The sequence below is a fragment of the Helianthus annuus genome, chromosome 6 (genome assembly GCF_002127325.2).
Source record: "Helianthus annuus cultivar XRQ/B chromosome 6, HanXRQr2.0-SUNRISE, whole genome shotgun sequence".
In the NCBI taxonomy this organism is placed as follows: Eukaryota; Viridiplantae; Streptophyta; class Magnoliopsida; order Asterales; family Asteraceae; genus Helianthus; species Helianthus annuus.
The window spans coordinates 97,960,265-97,977,026 of NC_035438.2; the positions used below are offsets into that span (position 1 = coordinate 97,960,265).

Below are 16,762 nucleotides of genomic sequence, written 5' to 3' on the forward strand. Positions count from 1 at the left end.
CGGGGCCGTGTCCAGCCTTCTGTTCAGCCTATAAATAGAGGAGCTTGGCTTCATTCTCTCTCATCCCTTGGCACACCACCTCTCTCACACCTCATCCACCACCCACCACCACCATAACACCATCATCCACCACCATCATCCATTGTCCATCGTAGAGTGTGTGAGTCGTCTCGGGATCCAAGATTGATCGTAAGAGTTCTTGACAATCAAGGCCATGTTTGCCTAAGTCTCTTACATCACTTGGTGAAGACAAGTGTTTAGTATAATACTTTTTATTTTTAATCTTTTGCACTTTTTATTTGGTTTTGTATTAATGACTTTAATAACTAGTTACTTATGTTGAAGGTGATCTTTCCTTATCGTTTGTCTGTGGTGTCTTGGCATTATTTTACTGTCTATATAAAATAAAAGATTTTCACCATTCATATCTCCACGGTCTATATGGAGGTATGTTGGCTACCTGGTCGGGGGTTAAGGGAACGGTTTGGTAAGGGTCTTGCCCTTGTTCAGCGTTTAGAGGTCCTGCTTGGGACCTGAGTCAAATTTAGTAGGATCTCCTTCAATGCCCATAGGTATTGGATGGCGGGGATCCAAACTCTTTGACCCCCTCATAAGTTAACTACTATTAATACTATAACCCGGCTACTTAGGACTGTATCCCTGCTGACTCAGACTACTTAGCCGAGGGTAACGTCACCGCCAAAAGCGGGGCCTACCATAATTTGCATTAATAACTTAATTCATTATCTTTCAATAATCCGACCCTTTAGGATTGTATCCTTGCTGACTCAAACTACTGGGTTGAGGGTAACGTCGCCTTCAAAAGAGGGGCCTACTACAATAACTAAGATAATCTCTTAAACAAGTGCAAAAGTGCGAAAATAATCAAAGGTTATACTAATACACGTGTCGGATCCAAGTGATTCATCTTGTCTATCTGTTTTATTTTATTTTTATTTTCAGCATTTAGTTAGTTTTTATTTTTCTTAGTTTAAAACATTTTTCTAACCTTTTGATTTGATTAGACGTTGAGGATAAACCGGTATTAAAAGCTCTTGTGTCCTTGGACGACCTCGGTATCTTACCAACACTATACTACGTCCACGATGGGTGCACTTGCCCATATGTGTGTTTAGTGTTAGTGAATATCGTGTTTTATAAATTTAAAACTTGGCTAAAAGTGTAAAAAGGGCTTAAATATATATCTAAAAACATATATACACTGACATGCATCAATGAGCATATCCCCGATTTTACATGTGAAATCAACAAAACTTATTTTCCGGAAAAACCATTTTGATTAAAACAAACTTAAGTGTTTTGAAATCATAATGGGAAAATAGTTTGTTGCCAGGGGGAGTACTAATTGGTTATGCCACGTGGATGGAGATCTGAAGCAATTCACAACAGTTGTCACTTTATTTGTACAGTTTATTTTCAAATTTTCCTTGAAAATCAAAAATTGAAACATATTTTTGATTTTAGGGGGAGTAAAAACTTTTTTAGAAATTTCGAAAATTTGAAAAATACAAAAAACATGATAAAATCTAAAAGGCCAAAAACATTGTAAAATTCAAAATGAGTTTTGTTGTGAAAAAGAGGAAATGATAGTACATCAGTGGACTATCACAGCACGCTAAAGATATGGAATGTTTAATATGATAAACGATCTCACTGATGATATGTCAGTAGGTTTTTACTCATTTAGTAGATTGTTTTCGAGATATAAACATAAAAGATTAATACTTACTTATCTCGTGGGGAACATCTCTCGGATATATGGGTAACTCCCGAAATCTTGTTTGAAAGATTTTCTATTTCTGACATACTAGGTCTTTGTGCGTGATGATATCTGGGGTATTATACCTGGACTTCTGATTTTGCGGGAGCAATAGCCTAGTCCTCGTATAATACTCTGCACAGCTTTAATCTTAAAAGCCTACCCTCAGTATAAAAAATGATGAAACATTGAAAAATGCTAATCATGTGCTGTTGAAGAAAAGATCCCCAAACGGGACACACCTAAAGTCGAGCCATCATCTCTTTGTCTGAACGGAAGTTCTAACCTGAGCTCTCATGGTCTCGCATTACTCGTTTACAGATATCATTAGTGTACATTCACCTGTAAGACTGAATATGGAAGTCTGGATACAGGAGTATATTCTGAGGTGGTACACGCGAATAAGTTTAAGTGCTTAAAACACTAATCTCGTATCTCGGAACAATTGAACTTTGTGTGAAAATTTAAGTGGATCAGTATACTGACAATCTAAGTGAATCGTTTAGAACTTAAAATGTCTAAAGCTTAACGGTGTTAGTGATTTGTCTCATAAACTGATATGATCCTCTTACACAAACTCACAAAAATATTGTTTGTAAATATTTCTTTACTGTTTTTCATTAAAAACAAAAATCCAAAAAGATTGTGTTTTAGCATAAAATTTTGAAAAATACAAAAAGATTTTCGACAACTGATGTTGGAGAGTTGATTGTCAAAATTCCGAGTGCTAAACATGATGAACAAAAGTGGGTTGGGAGAGTTGATTTTTGAAATGAAAAATTGTTATAAATAAATCTACCTCACAGTAAGAGTGTTGTTGCTGAATGATATCTACCAGTAATTTCAAAATTTGTCAAATGGTTAAATTTGTGAAATTTATTCTGGGTAGAGTTTTTGCAAGCAGAAGCAGCCAGGTTTCGAATCCTGAAGCTATACTAAGAGCCAGGTTCCGATTCCTGTGGATTTTCAGCATGAGGATATGCAGATTTAAAGTCAGGTTCCAGATCCGTTGCTATGGAGAGCCAGGAAACATTTTTTGAACCGGTGAAAGCTGCAAAATGTGTATAGATCCAGGTTTCTGATCCAAGGCCTGTAGATTGTTAATTCCAGACTGCGATCCCAGCTTATCGAAAGGGGGAGTCTGAAGTTGCTAGAGCCAGATTTGAATCCTGCTGATCATGCAAGCTGCTAATGCTGATGAACTTAAGGAATCAAGAGAAAATAGAGACAGATTGAGATTCTGAAAGAAAGAGAGAAAGATATTGATTGAGGATGCTTACAATGGAGAATTCTTTGGAGAGAGTGAGAAGACTGATAAAGACTGAAGATGTGACATACCGAAGACTCGACACCGAAGACTTCGTTAACATCCAAGGGGGAGTCTGTTGGTGCATATGTCTGTTGACTTCGTCTTGTATCGAGTCTTGTATTAGATTAAAATATCAGGGCACGATATACGAGAAAATTGAGAAATCATGTAGTCACTTTCAATTTTTTCAGTTAACTCTTTTGCTCGATCGTTTGAAGCTTTCAACATTTTATCCCGGTTTAAGATCTGATTTTCAACCTCTCTGACTCTTTTTGTCAGATCTTCAACACTTTTGTTGTTAAGGTAAGCAATAGTACTACAATCTTTGCAGTTTTTCATGCAATTCTTGCAGTCACTTTCAATTTTAACTTTCTTACCTGACACATGGTTTGTATCAATCTGACTGACCTGGCTTTTTGACTCAGTTCCAGTACTAGAATCTACCTCCAGTTCCTTTGCAGCAAGAACTTTGTCAGCCATCTTCATCAGATTTTCAGCTGTGAGCTCCTGTGATGTATCTATCAACCCATCATCGATCTTCCATTTCGCACGAAATGGAATATGTCCATTTCGCACGAAATGGCAATGGTCATTTCGTACGAAATGGAGAAGCCATTTCGTGTGAACCCATCTCGTGCTGAATGGTGAGCCTATAAATACGTGCCTTGGTGATTTCATTTGTAACGTTCTGATTCCGGTAGCGAAGCTCTGCCGAAGTGTCTCCAGCATTGTAAACGATCTGATAATCAATTCAAGAGACAGTTTATGTGATTCTGTGTGCAAACCAGTTGAAATAACTCCGATACGTTTGTTTCCGCCTCTCGTATTGGACGAGATCTCTTCTGAACGACTCGTTTGGTCGTGTGAACGATCCTACAAAAACATTATTGATTTTAGCATGATCAAAATTTGAGGGGTAAGGTGATCTTACTTCGTGGCGTTCTTTTTATCGGTAAAACGCCAAAAAAGTTAAATAATCAAACATCGTTGATTGTAAAAATTCAAGATTGTTTGCTAAAGGATTAAACTCAATAACATTTTGCTGCATGAGATGGACAAATCTTCAAAAAAAGATGCTGATTTCAGAATGTGTGCTTCCAAACAGCAACACAAAAAAACTACTTGAAAAAAAAAAAACAAAATGAATCATACGAAAGTCGAACCAGCCAGTTAACATGATTCAAAAAAGAAGAAAGAGACTGGTGACAAAGAAGATTTGGAAGATCAATTGTTTATGTATTCTTTTTTTTATTTTCCTTTTCAGTTAATTGTTATATAATAAAAACGCCATATATAATAAAAACGCCAAAACAGCCAAAATGCTCGATTAAACGATATCATCCAGTTAAAACGCCACCAAAAAACTCCCAAACTATAATAAATTTACTTTGAAAAATTATTATAAAAAACCAAAAAAAAATAATAAAAAATAAAAAGCAAACTTGAAAATGTAACTAGAAACAGTAAATACAAAATCAGTAATACTGAAGAATCTAAAACGCCAAACTTGAAAGATGGGACGTGTTACAGACTTCAGAGATAAAGCTTATCAAAAGCATTAATTACAAAACAGTAACTGAAAAGACGAATACTTTACTATAATAATGCACCACCTAATTTAGGCGCCAAAAAGACATCCTATAAAATGATACGTCTCAGCAACTTCCATTTGATCAAACAAAAACACAAACGCCAATACTACTAAATACCACCCACTGTAAAACGCCAACAACTAAACTGAATGAATTGTTATCAGAGGGGAGTAACTCAGAAAGATTTTGTTGCATGAAATGGACAAAATGTCAAGAAAAAGATACTGATGCCAGTCATATGGCATTTGGTATTTTTTATTCTTGAAGAAGGTTTGGATGAGGAGAAGAGATCAATGACACTGAAGTGTGGGTTCACTATAAAGATGAAGATCCAGATAAAGAAAAAACGAAAAATCCACTCACACGCCATAGATCTATGACCCCAAACATCCACAAAAAAAGCCAGTTCAACAGACGAGCAGGCAAAAAAAATCAAACCGATGGGTTTGTTAAGTTTTACATAAAACGTCATATATTTGGTGACAGTTCTTGTACTATTAAAGAAGACAGAGACTGATGACAGTGAAGATTGGGAAAAGAGATCCGATTAGGATTTTTATTTTATTTCCTTCCCTTGTATTTTTTTCCCTGTGGTTGAAATATAATTTAACAATAGTAAACGTCAAATTAACAATAGTAAAACGCCAAAATTTTTATAAAAAATAATAGAACAATAGATCATCTTGTTTAAAACCCCTTGGAAAACGTCATTCAAATACATTTCCTGCCCCATGGGTTCCAATGACATACGATGTGAATAAACGCCATAAACGCAAAAATGTTGCTACAATGAAACCATTAAAACGCCATTAATTATTGAATTTGGTAAACGCCAAAAATCTTAAAAACCAAAAATTAAAACAACATTGGGAAAAAGCGGAATTGTAAAAGCAGAAGATGAAAGGACAAAAAAGCCCTTCCGCCCTTTTCTAAGCGGCGTGACACGTGTTGGGCCAGGAAGCGTTCTCACACTTTTGAGTGTTTTCTCCCGAACCCGTTTCTATATATATATATATATATGAAAAGGATCCGTTAGGAACCACCTTTTATTGTGAGAACCGCGAGAACCAATGTGAACACAACAAAAAATACCTAAAAATAGCTAAAAAACACACATTTTTTTTAACATTTTTTATAAAAAATCGCTACTTTTAGTAGCCAAAAAAGAATTTTTTTTAAAGTTTTTTTAAAAAAAATATATTTTATTTTTGCTACTAAAAGAAGACAGAGACTGATGGGTTTGTTAAGTTTTACATAAAACGTCATATATTTGGGAAAAGAGATCCGATTAGGATTTTTATTTTATTTCCTTCCCTTGTATTTTTTTCCCTGTGGTTGAAATATAATTTAACAATAGTAAAACGCCAAATTAACAATAGTAAAACGCCAAAATTTTTATAAAAAATAATAGAACAATAGATCATCTTGTTTAAAACCCCTTGGAAAACGTCATTCAAATACATTTCCTGCCCCATGGGTTCCAATGACATACGATGTGAATAAACGCCATAAACGCAAAAATGTTGCTACAATGAAACCATTAAAACGCCATTAATTATTGAATTTGGTAAACGCCAAAAATCTTAAAAACCAAAAATTAAAACAACATTGGGAAAAAGCGGAATTGTAAAAGCAGAAGATGAAAGGACAAAAAAGCCCTTCCGCCCTTTTCTAAGCGGCGTGACACGTGTTGGGCCAGGAAGCGTTCTCACACTTTTGAGTGTTTTCTCCCGAACCCGTTTCTATATATATATATATATGAAAAGGATCCGTTAGGAACCACCTTTTATTGTGAGAACCGCGAGAACCAATGTGAACACAACAAAAAATACCTAAAAATAGCTAAAAAACACACATTTTTTTTAATATTTTTTTTATAAAAAATCGCTACTTTTAGTAGCCAAAAAAAGAATTTTTTTTAAAGTTTTTTTAAAAAAAAATATATTTTATTTTTGCTACTAAAAGTATTTAATGTAAAAAATATTAAAAAAAATTTTTGTGTGTTTTTTATTTTTTTAGATTTTTTTATTTTTTTTAGGTTTTTTTGGGGTTTAGTTTTTAGTATTTTAGGGGGGGGGGGGTGGGAGGGGGGTTAGCTTTTTTTTAGGTTTTTTGTGAGGTTTAGTTTTTAGCATTTAGCTTGGGGGGTTAGTTTTTTTTTTGTGGGGGGGGGGGGGGTGGGGCGGGTTTAAGTTTTTTTTTTTTTTTTTTTTTTGGTGGGAGTTAGGTTTTTTTTAGCTATTTTAGGTTGTGTTCAAATTGATTCTCGCGGTTCTCGCAATAAAGGTGGTTCTCACATGAACCTTACCCTACCCTACATGTATATATAACTAGTGGTTGGTATGTCTTTGTATGGATATTTGCTTTTAACTTTTTTAAGGTAAAGATTGAATCCTGAGGTAAAGATTGAATCCTGAAAGGATACTACATGTGATTTGTTTTTTTCTTATTTGCTAAGGTCCGAATCTTTATAGTGCTTTCATGTGCGATGTGAGAAACACATGACTACACGACACGACTTCGCCCCCTTTAATTATATTCTCAATAGAAAGTGGTATAAACATTTTCGTATCTTGAGTTAGAATCATTTCATTTCCCTGCATGTTTTTATATAAATAAACTATTTAACATAATAATTATATGCTTTTATATAAATAAACTATTTAACATAATAATTATGTAAAAACTGAATAATCTACATATTTAACAGATATAAGTTTATAAGAACGTAACATTGTGAGGCTATTTTATTATAAAGAGATATATAAATAAGAAGAATTATACAAAAAATAATTAAAAAACCAGATCCATAAAACAAAAGTGAATTATGTCTTATGTTGTTAGATGTAGAGCGTAAATAAAATGAGCTAAGTTTAAGCTTGAAAGAAGCTCGCTTATCTTTAGAGAACTTGTACTGTTTCGAGCTTTACATCGAAAGATCAAGCTTAACTCGTAAATAATGTTATAAGCAAGTCTAGATTAGGCTTGAACACCAAATTGTTAGATAACTAGCTTGAGCCCAATGTATTACATGGTTGAATAAATGTAATTTGATATACTAAGTAATATAAAAGTTGTATCTTTAGAAAAACTCGTGTATTGCACGAGTTGTATAAATCAAAGCATTACACTGATTGAATAAATATAATCTAATTGGTTAACACATACAATTGTCAAAATTTGTTTTTAAGCAAATGAACTTTGATGTACTATTTATTTATTATAACATTTTACTTTGTTTTTTTAATCTATTATATTAGGTTAAAAACATGTGTTTTACGATTGGTATTACGATAAATAAAATATTAAATGGTTATTAATAAATGATTTATTAGTAGGTTAAAAACATGTGTTTTACTATTGGTATTACTGTGAATGAAATATTAAATGGTTATTGATAAGTGAAAAAAATAAAAAACATAGTTAAGAAAATAAATAAGAGAGAAGTGTGAAAATTATATTTAATATTATTATTTAATAGTATTGAGAAACAGAAAAATTCCTACTTCTTTTCTCAAGATGTGATATATACGGTTGCGATATATACTGTTTACTGTCAGTTATAATATATCTTTGGATTTGAATAATGTACAAAAATATGATATCTTTTACATGTGCCTCGATAAAATTACCATTTGTATATCTCCAGGAGATATGTTTTTTACCTCTGCACCAGACTTTTTCTTGTAAACTTACCATCTTAAACACAAATGCCAAACCAAAAGTTTTACAAAATGGGAAAGAAACCATTTAAAATTGGTACGGAACGAAAGTTGCCGGCCCATCTGTACAAGTTGCCCCTCTTTAGTTGAACCCTAAACAAACCCAGATCAATAACCCTAAACCCCATCAAATTAAAGATTATCCATTTGGAGAAAACAAAAGGGTTCGAAATTACAACAAAAAAGAACACTTACAGAGGGGTTTTATAATGGGATCTTGGAGAAGGAGAAGGGGTCATAGTGCTTGAATCCTAATGTTCATCAAGAATTGGTGATTCTCTGTGGAGAAGAATGGTTAATCAAATCCACTAAAATCATATAAAAATCCGAAATAAAGATGATAAATCTTGATACCTGGCTCAGGTCACCCAGTTCTCACCGGAGTTAACCGGAATTTGTCGGAATCCACCGTCGCCGATTCCAATCGTCCTCGTTACATGAAGCCATCGGTGCTAACGTCCTCGATTTGAGGCGACTGTCGGAGACGGAGGCTTAAACCGGAGCGCCAGCGTCCTCCATCTCCCTGTCTCTGTCTCTATCTCTGTGTCTCATCTGTTTGTGAAAGTGACCATCTTCCCGTCTCTATCTCTGTGTCTGTGTCTTATCTGTGTTGTATAAGTGACTGGCTCACCAACGCGTGTCATCTGACTAAGACAATGAAAATAAACCACTGTTCATTTCCATTGTCTTATTAATAGATATTAATATTAATGCCATCAATAAACAATTAAATAAAATTCGAAAGAAATTTTTTTATAAAAACAAGGAGACATATCTAGTTTATTAATTATAAGATAATAGATGTTTTGATTTAGCTACCACTAATAAACAAATAAATAAATATTATTGTAAATAAATACTCTAAAAAATATAATTTTGTTAATTTGCTAATATTATTTGTTTTATTATTATTGATAAAATAATAATATTAATGTATTAATTGATGATTAAAAAATTAAAATAAAATATAAGTAAAAAAATTTAAGTTGAATAAGAGAATATCACATGAGATTATTATTGAATTTAGCAAGGGTGAAAAACAAAGTAGAACTGTATCACAACACTAAAATATTGCCACCGGATAAAACCACACTACCACCATGCGTATAAAAAAGATAAGATTCCGGTGAAGATCCGGAGAAGCCATGTCAAACACCAAAGGAGACTCCCCGGAAACCAACCGGAACCCTAACATTCCGCCACCTGAACGCCGTCCTCTTCTCAAAAAATCCAGAACAATCGCCGTCTCCGATTCCACCACTCCTCACTTCCCCGGTCCACTCTTCCCCGCCGTACGCCGCCTCTCCTCCTCCGACGACTCTCACACCTCTCTTCCACCGTCCTCCACCTCCACCTGGTCTCCACGGCGGTCATTCGACTCCTCCGACAGCTCCAGCACCTCCGCCAGCGACACTTTCTCCGGTCAAACCTTCGGTTTTGCTGATCGCGATTATGTTTATCCGTCGTTTCTCGGTCCTAACACTACTCGCAACCGTGTCACCGTCGTTAAGCCGTCGGCGTCTAAATCGCTACGGAAACAACCGCCGGTGTCGTCTCCGTCTCCTTCTCCGGTTCGCAGCGGTTCGATGCGTAAAAATATGGCTGCTGCTGAAGGAAGTGATGTGGCTTTGGTTCGTTCGAGCGAAACTAGGTCAAGTTCACCGGCGCCGGAGTTAGGTTCTAGATCGGAGAGAGTTATTAAGCCGGTGCCGGTTCAAAGTCCGGTTTCTTCGTTGACTTCTTCTTCGTCTAACCTAATTTCATCTACTCCTGTGAGGAAAAGTAACAGGATCAGGAGCTCGTTGATGCTTAATTTGGTGATAGTTTTCTTCTGTTCTGGTGGATTTGACTTTTGTATCCAGTAAATTGATGTTTAGTGTCTGATTATGCTGTGTTTATGATTGCAGGTGGTGGCTATATGTTTAGTGATTGGATGTTATGCAATTATTTTGCGGAATGAAGTCACAAAGCTTCAGGTATTAAGTTTGTTATTATTGGATTGATAATGTGTTCAATGTGTATTATTATTGTATACATTCAGATTAGGCACAGTTAGCTGTTAGTTTAGTTCATCACTTCGACAGTTTGTTATTTCCTTATGAGTTATGACTCCATACCTGTTTACATGTAACTCTGATCTTAGTCTGCTATATCATTTATGATCTTGTAAATATAGATGAATGTGTTAAAAGCTGTTTAATGATAAGATGTAACATTCTTGCAGGAAAAGAATTCTAATCTTCTTAGAATTTGTAGGATTAAGGACATTCCTAACACTGCAAGCGCTGACATTTTGAAGGATCAGAGTGAGGATTCGTTATTGTATATTGGCAATACAGACAGTCGAACCTTTGCTCTGTACATTGTTTTGTTTACTCTTGTTACACCCTTTGTATTGTATAAATATCTTGATTTTCTTCCGCGTATCAAGAATATATCAAAGCGTGGAAAGAATAATAAGGAGGAGGTTCCGTTAAAGAAGAGAATTGCATATATGGTGGATGTGTGCTTCTCGATCTACCCTTATGCGAAGTTACTTGCCCTTCTGTTTGCAACTATCTTTCTCATAGCATTTGGTGGGCTGGCACTTTACGCTGTCAGTGACGGTAGCCTTGCAGAATCCCTTTGGCTTTCTTGGTCATTTGTGGCGGATTCTGGAAACCATGCAGATAGGGTTGGCACCGGACCGAGAATCGTTTCGGTATCTATAAGTTCAGGAGGGATGCTGATATTTGCAATGATGCTAGGGCTTGTTTCAGATGCTATCTCGGAGAAGGTAGATTCATTGCGAAAAGGGAAAAGTGAAGTGATTGAAAGCAACCACATACTCATTCTTGGATGGAGTGACAAATTGGTTAGTTTTTAGTTGTTTTATCAATTGTGTTCTTGACTTCTTGCTTTGTTCTGAAGTTTCATTTACATTTTAGCTTATTTGCGTTACAGGGTTCACTTTTAAAGCAGCTGGCAATAGCAAATAAGAGCATCGGTGGCGGTGTTGTTGTTGTTCTGGCTGAGAGAGATAAGGAGGAGATGGAAATGGATATAGCAAAACTTGAATTTAGTTTCATGGGCACTTCAGTTATATGTAGAAGTGGTAGTCCTCTTATACTTGCGGACTTGAAAAAGGTTTCGGTTTCGAAGGCACGGGCTATAATTGTACTCGCAGCAGATGAAAACGCAGATCAGAGTGATGCACGTGCTTTGAGGGTTGTGCTTAGCCTTACTGGAGTAAAAGAGGGGCTGAGGGGTCATGTTGTCGTTGAGATGAGTGATCTCGACAATGAACCCTTGGTGAAGCTTGTCGGTGGAGAGCTAATTGAGACCGTGGTTGCACATGATGTGATCGGACGGTTAATGATACAGTGTGCTCTGCAGCCTGGCCTTGCACAGGTAGTTAAATAAACCGCCAGATAGATTTCTTGCAGTGAAGCAACTACAGCTATTTTCTTTTTTTGCAGATATGGGAAGACATACTGGGGTTCGAAAATGCCGAGTTCTATATCAAAAGGTGGCCCCAGTTGGATGGTTTGCGGTTTGAAGATATACTCGTTTCCTTTCCGGATGCGATCCCTTGTGGTGTAAAGGTTGCTTCAGAGGGAGGAAAGATCAATATAAATCCCCATGATGAATATATATTAAAAGAGGGTGATGAAATACTTGTCATAGCTGAAGATGATGACACGTATTCCCCTGGCCCGTTACCCGAGGTCAGTATCCGAAAACCATTTCTGAAATCGTAATGCAGAGCCATTAAGAGTTAAGACTGTGCTCTTACTCATCATGTCTTTTGCAGGTACGAAGAGGCATCTTCCCGAAAAAAGTGGACCCGCCCAAATTTCCTGAAAAGATATTATTTTGTGGTTGGCGACGGGATATTGATGATATGATTATGGTAAATTACTGATATAGATTAATCTTCTTAAAATGGTGACATGCTCTTACTTCCTACAGCATTTTCATTTGTCTGTCAGGTTTTAGAGGCATTCCTGGCTCCGGGTTCAGAGTTATGGATGTTTAATGAAGTGGTGGAAAAGGAGAGAGAAAGAAAATTAGTGGATGGAGGACTTGATATTTCGGGTCTTGTTAACATTAAACTTGTCCATCGTGTAGGGAATGCGGTCATCAAAAAACATTTGGAGACTCTACCTTTGGAGACGTTTGATTCTGTAAGTTCCCTTTTCATTTAACCGATATCCGGTTGTGCACCCCCGTGATAAAAATACGAGTTGGAATGCGTTGACTTAAATCATGGGTCAAACGGAGCTAAAGAACTGAGGTCAAAAGAGAACATGTCAAATGGGTTGATAATTAATATTAGAGTAAAATGCCGTTTTCGTCCCTGAGGTTTGGCCAGTTCTGCGACTTTCGTCCAAATGTTTGTTTTTTCGCATCTCGATCCAAATGGTTTGAAATTTTGTCGTTTTATCCGTCTCGTTAACTCCATCCAGTTTTCTCCGTTAAGTCAGGGGTATTTCCATCTTTTTTGTTAACTTAAAGGGCAATTCGGTCTTTTTCACTATATGTAAAAAGACCGAATACCCTATAAAAAGACCGAATTGCCCTTTAAGTTAACAAAAAAGACCGAAATACCCCTGACTTAACGGAAAAAAATGGATGGGGTTAACGAGCCGGATGAAAATGGCAAGATTTCAAACCTTTTGGATCGAGATGCGAAAAAACAGTCCTTTGGATGAAAGTCGCAAATTTGGCCAAACCCCAGGGACGAAAATGGCATTTTACTCTTAATATTATCAATAGTTCTCAGCTAGAATCTGAGGTTTGAATGTGTGCTGATTACTGACTCTTGAGGATAGATTCTGATTCTTGCAGATGAATCTGTAGAAGACTCTATAGTGCATTCAGACTCACGATCTCTAGCCACCCTCCTCCTCATCCGAGACATTCAGGTGATGTGATATACCTTTTGTTATCTTGAAGGTGAATAATTATCGGTAGCTTCAAATTATGAAACACTCGCCTGTAAAGATGATTATTCCATCAATGTTTGCAGTCAAAGCGTCTTCCATCTAAAGACACAAGCTCAACACCGCGTAGTGTTTCTAGTTTTTCTCATAGCTCGTGGATTCGTGAGATGCAGCAAGCTTCTAACAAATCAATAATAATAAGCGAGATCTTGGATTCTCGAACTAGGAATCTTGTTTCAGTGACCAAGATTAGTGATTATGTGCTGTCAAATGAGCTTGTGAGCATGGCTCTAGCAATGGTAGCTGAAGATAAACAGATAAATCGTGTTCTTGAGGAACTCTTTGCAGAGGAGGTACCTTTCATTGCCCCTAACTTAACTAATTTGACTGATCTACTTACGAGTTACGAATTATGGTTATGTTATGTTCTCGTGTCGTGTCAGATGTTTTTGAACTCGTTTTGACTTGTTATCTAACCCGCCTGGCGTACTATATTGCAGGGAAACGAGATGTGTATAAAGCCAGCAGAATTCTATGTGTATGATCAAGAAGAAGTCTGTTTTTATGAAATCATGATCAGGGGACGTGAAAGAAATGAAATCGTTATAGGGTATCGATTAGCAACAGCAGAACGCGCGATAATAAACCCTGTAGACAAGGATAAGCTCGTTAAGTGGTCTAGTGATGACGTTTTTGTTGTCATCGCCTTCGGTGAATGAGAACTCACATGAGCTATTAAGATTCACATAGTATAGTAAATACCCCTCGGAAGTGTAAGAAAAATGACACATTACTATCCTTTATGGCATTAGCCCTGTCGTGACTCGACTGTCACAATCACTCAAAGGGGGTGGTTAGCAGTTGGAAGGACCATTGGTTAGTTTGTAAAGTTTGGGAGTTCACATGCTGTTAACATGTTGTAATGTGCTAACACAATTGTAATTCTAAGTGAATGATATTCATTTTTTTTTTTTTTTTTTTGGCACCGGAAATTCTTGCTTTACATTGCTTTCTGCGGAGTTTGGATATGTTGTCTCCTTTTCTTTGTTTTACATGACATAGACTTGTATTGTATAATATAGTACTGCGCACCGTATTTACAAGTCTTCAATATACGAGGTTTGAACTTCTTTTTTCTAGTTTTGGGTGCCCTGTCTTTGTTTCACATTTTGCATTGATGTGAATTGTACAATACATCTAAAAAGAAGACACAAAAGATGAGACGGGAGATTTGAACTTCTTTGTCTCGTGTTTTTTTTTTTTATTATCCTATCTTCGTTTTATATGGTATAGACTTGTGTACAATACAATAGTCTGTGCGTCATATTTACATTTGTTCAATGACCGTAAGACTGAAGCAAAGATAAGACAGTAGATTTGAACTTCTTTCTACCAAATAGGAAGTTCCGCATCTAAGTTTGAAATCGTATGCAACACCCAAAGCCTAAGGGGGTGTTTGGCCTAGCTTTTATTTTTTGGCTTATGCTTATATTTTTAAGTAGCTTATAGCTTATTTTCTATCATTTGATAAGCCTTGTTTAAGTGTTTGGATTAGCTTATAGCTTTTTTTATATCATTTACCCTTACACAAAGAAGCTTTTTCAAAATAAGCTAAAAAACCATCTTCAAGTAAGCTTCTTAAAATTAGCTTATATAAGCTAATAAGCATAAGCTTAAAAAGCTAAACCAAACACCAAATTAAGCTTATTTTATAAAAAAAGCTAAAAAAGCTATAAGCTTTGTTAAAAAAGCTAGGCCAAACACCCCCTAAAAGCAAATTTACATACAATAAATTAACAATTTGACGCCTAGAGGTGTCCTACCCCATGTCATGTGTAGGGGGGTTTTAAAGAAATGATATTACACTTTTAACCAAAATTATTTGATTTTTTATTTTTAACCCAAATATGTAAAGAGGATATCTTTACTATTTTATTTTATATTTATTTATATAATTTTTATTATTATCGTGACCCATGTCCTACAAACTTAAAACAGATTTTGTGAGATTGTTGCTACAATCTTAAAACCTTATTTATAAGGATTTTGGGTTCACAAAAAGGATTTATAATAATAGAAAATATTTTTAAAGATTATGAATTTTAAATACTTTTTTGGGAAATATGTATGTAGTACAACTAGTTGTGTTTAGATTTATTGAGATTGTGGTACAATCTTAAATCCTACACCATGATACAAAAAACAAATGAAATATGGTTCAAACGTTTGGTTTAGAAACGTTTTTTGAAATCGTAGTTTTTCTAACTTTTGTGTTAGATCGGGTTTATAAGTGTAAACCATACGTTTTTTTGTAAACGTTAAAATTCTCTAACATATGCATTAGACCGGCTTTATTTTTATAAACAATACGTTTTTTGTAAACGTTTCATGTTCTAACATGTTTGTTAGAAATAATCATATTATTTATCTAATATGGTTCAAAAAATGAATGTTAAAAATAGGTTTATTTTATATAAACTAATAAGCCTAATAATGATTTTTGTAATCATTTATTGCTACACGTGCATGTTAGAATTGGGTTATCTATACAAACTGATAAGTTTTTAAGCTTTATAACAATTTTTGTAATTGTTTACTTCTAACAAAAGTGTTAGAAACGGTTTATAAAACCATTAAATTTGAAAATGATTTTTGTAATCATTTTTATTCTAACATGTGTGTTAGAAACGTTCATGGAAAGTGTTAGTTTGGGAGAAATTTTTTAGTTGTTTATTTTCTAACGTGTGTATTGGAAATGACTTATTTATTTGAACCATATATGTGTTTATAACAAGTCGAAGTAACATTTTGTGGAAATGTTAATATTTCTAACGTGTGTGTTAGAATTTCTTTCATTTTAACATGATTGTTAAAAATTGTTAAATACAAATGCTTTGAAATGTTTTATGTAAACATTTTATATAAGTAATTTGTTGTAGCATTGATTTTAATGAATATAAACACTTATATTATGCTTTGTATGGTTTAGAAATAAGATGTCATACATTGAAGTTGATGTTTGATTGGCTTCAAGAAATTAAATCACCATAAAGTGATGGTGTGGTATTTATATGAACTTATTGAAATTAAAATCATTTATTAGACTCTTCATATGGAAGATAAACTCTTAAGTAGAGTTTAGTTTTTATTAGAGTTTATGTCTCTAATAAAAACTCTAATTAAATGAGACTTTTCTTCACCCCATGTCTCTTGTATTAAAAGTTGGCTATGTGCCTAACTTGATGAGTTTGAAAAACTACAAGAGTAAGAATACAAGAATTAAATCATTATAAAGTGATGGTGTAGTTGTGTGGGATTTATCACCAACTTTAATTTGTGATTTCTAAATCTAAAAGGTCATGTTTTATATAAAATGACTTAAATTTTCTAATACGTGTGTTAGAAAATGTGTATCACAAATACAAGGTTAGAGA

General features: G+C 34.9%; 1 protein-coding gene across 2 annotated transcripts; it reads left to right on the top strand.

Moving 5' to 3' along the window:
* The first annotated feature begins 9,420 nt into the window (after window positions 1-9,420).
* Window positions 9,421-14,337, top strand: LOC110865690 (ion channel DMI1). 2 transcript variants are annotated; one of them, XR_002550884.2, is made up of 10 exons: window positions 9,421-10,220; window positions 10,311-10,379; window positions 10,628-11,257; window positions 11,347-11,793; window positions 11,862-12,110; window positions 12,197-12,295; window positions 12,375-12,569; window positions 13,234-13,310; window positions 13,415-13,681; window positions 13,829-14,337. XR_002550884.2 is itself a non-coding variant. In XM_022115015.2 (10 exons), exons 1-10 carry the CDS (start codon window positions 9,549-9,551, stop codon window positions 14,045-14,047), a joined length of 2,940 nt encoding a protein of 979 aa, XP_021970707.1. In that variant the 5' UTR covers window positions 9,423-9,548; the 3' UTR covers window positions 14,048-14,337. The 2 variants fall into 2 exon arrangements, 1 of the variants encoding a protein (XP_021970707.1); XM_022115015.2 differs by having other exon boundaries at window positions 9,423-10,220; window positions 13,218-13,310.
* Window positions 14,338-16,762: the final 2,425 nt, after the last annotated feature.

Bases quoted from the DNA above. Each gene is read 5' to 3' on its own strand.
- LOC110865690 (XM_022115015.2), top strand. From the start codon at position 9,549: ATGTCAAACACCAAAGGAGACTCCCCGGAAACCAACCGGAACCCTAAC. The intron at 11,258-11,346 runs GTTAGTTTTTAG...TTTGCGTTACAG, and splicing joins TTGGATGGAGTGACAAATTG to GGTTCACTTTTAAAGCAGCT. The intron at 11,794-11,861 runs GTAGTTAAATAA...CTTTTTTTGCAG, and splicing joins TGCAGCCTGGCCTTGCACAG to ATATGGGAAGACATACTGGG.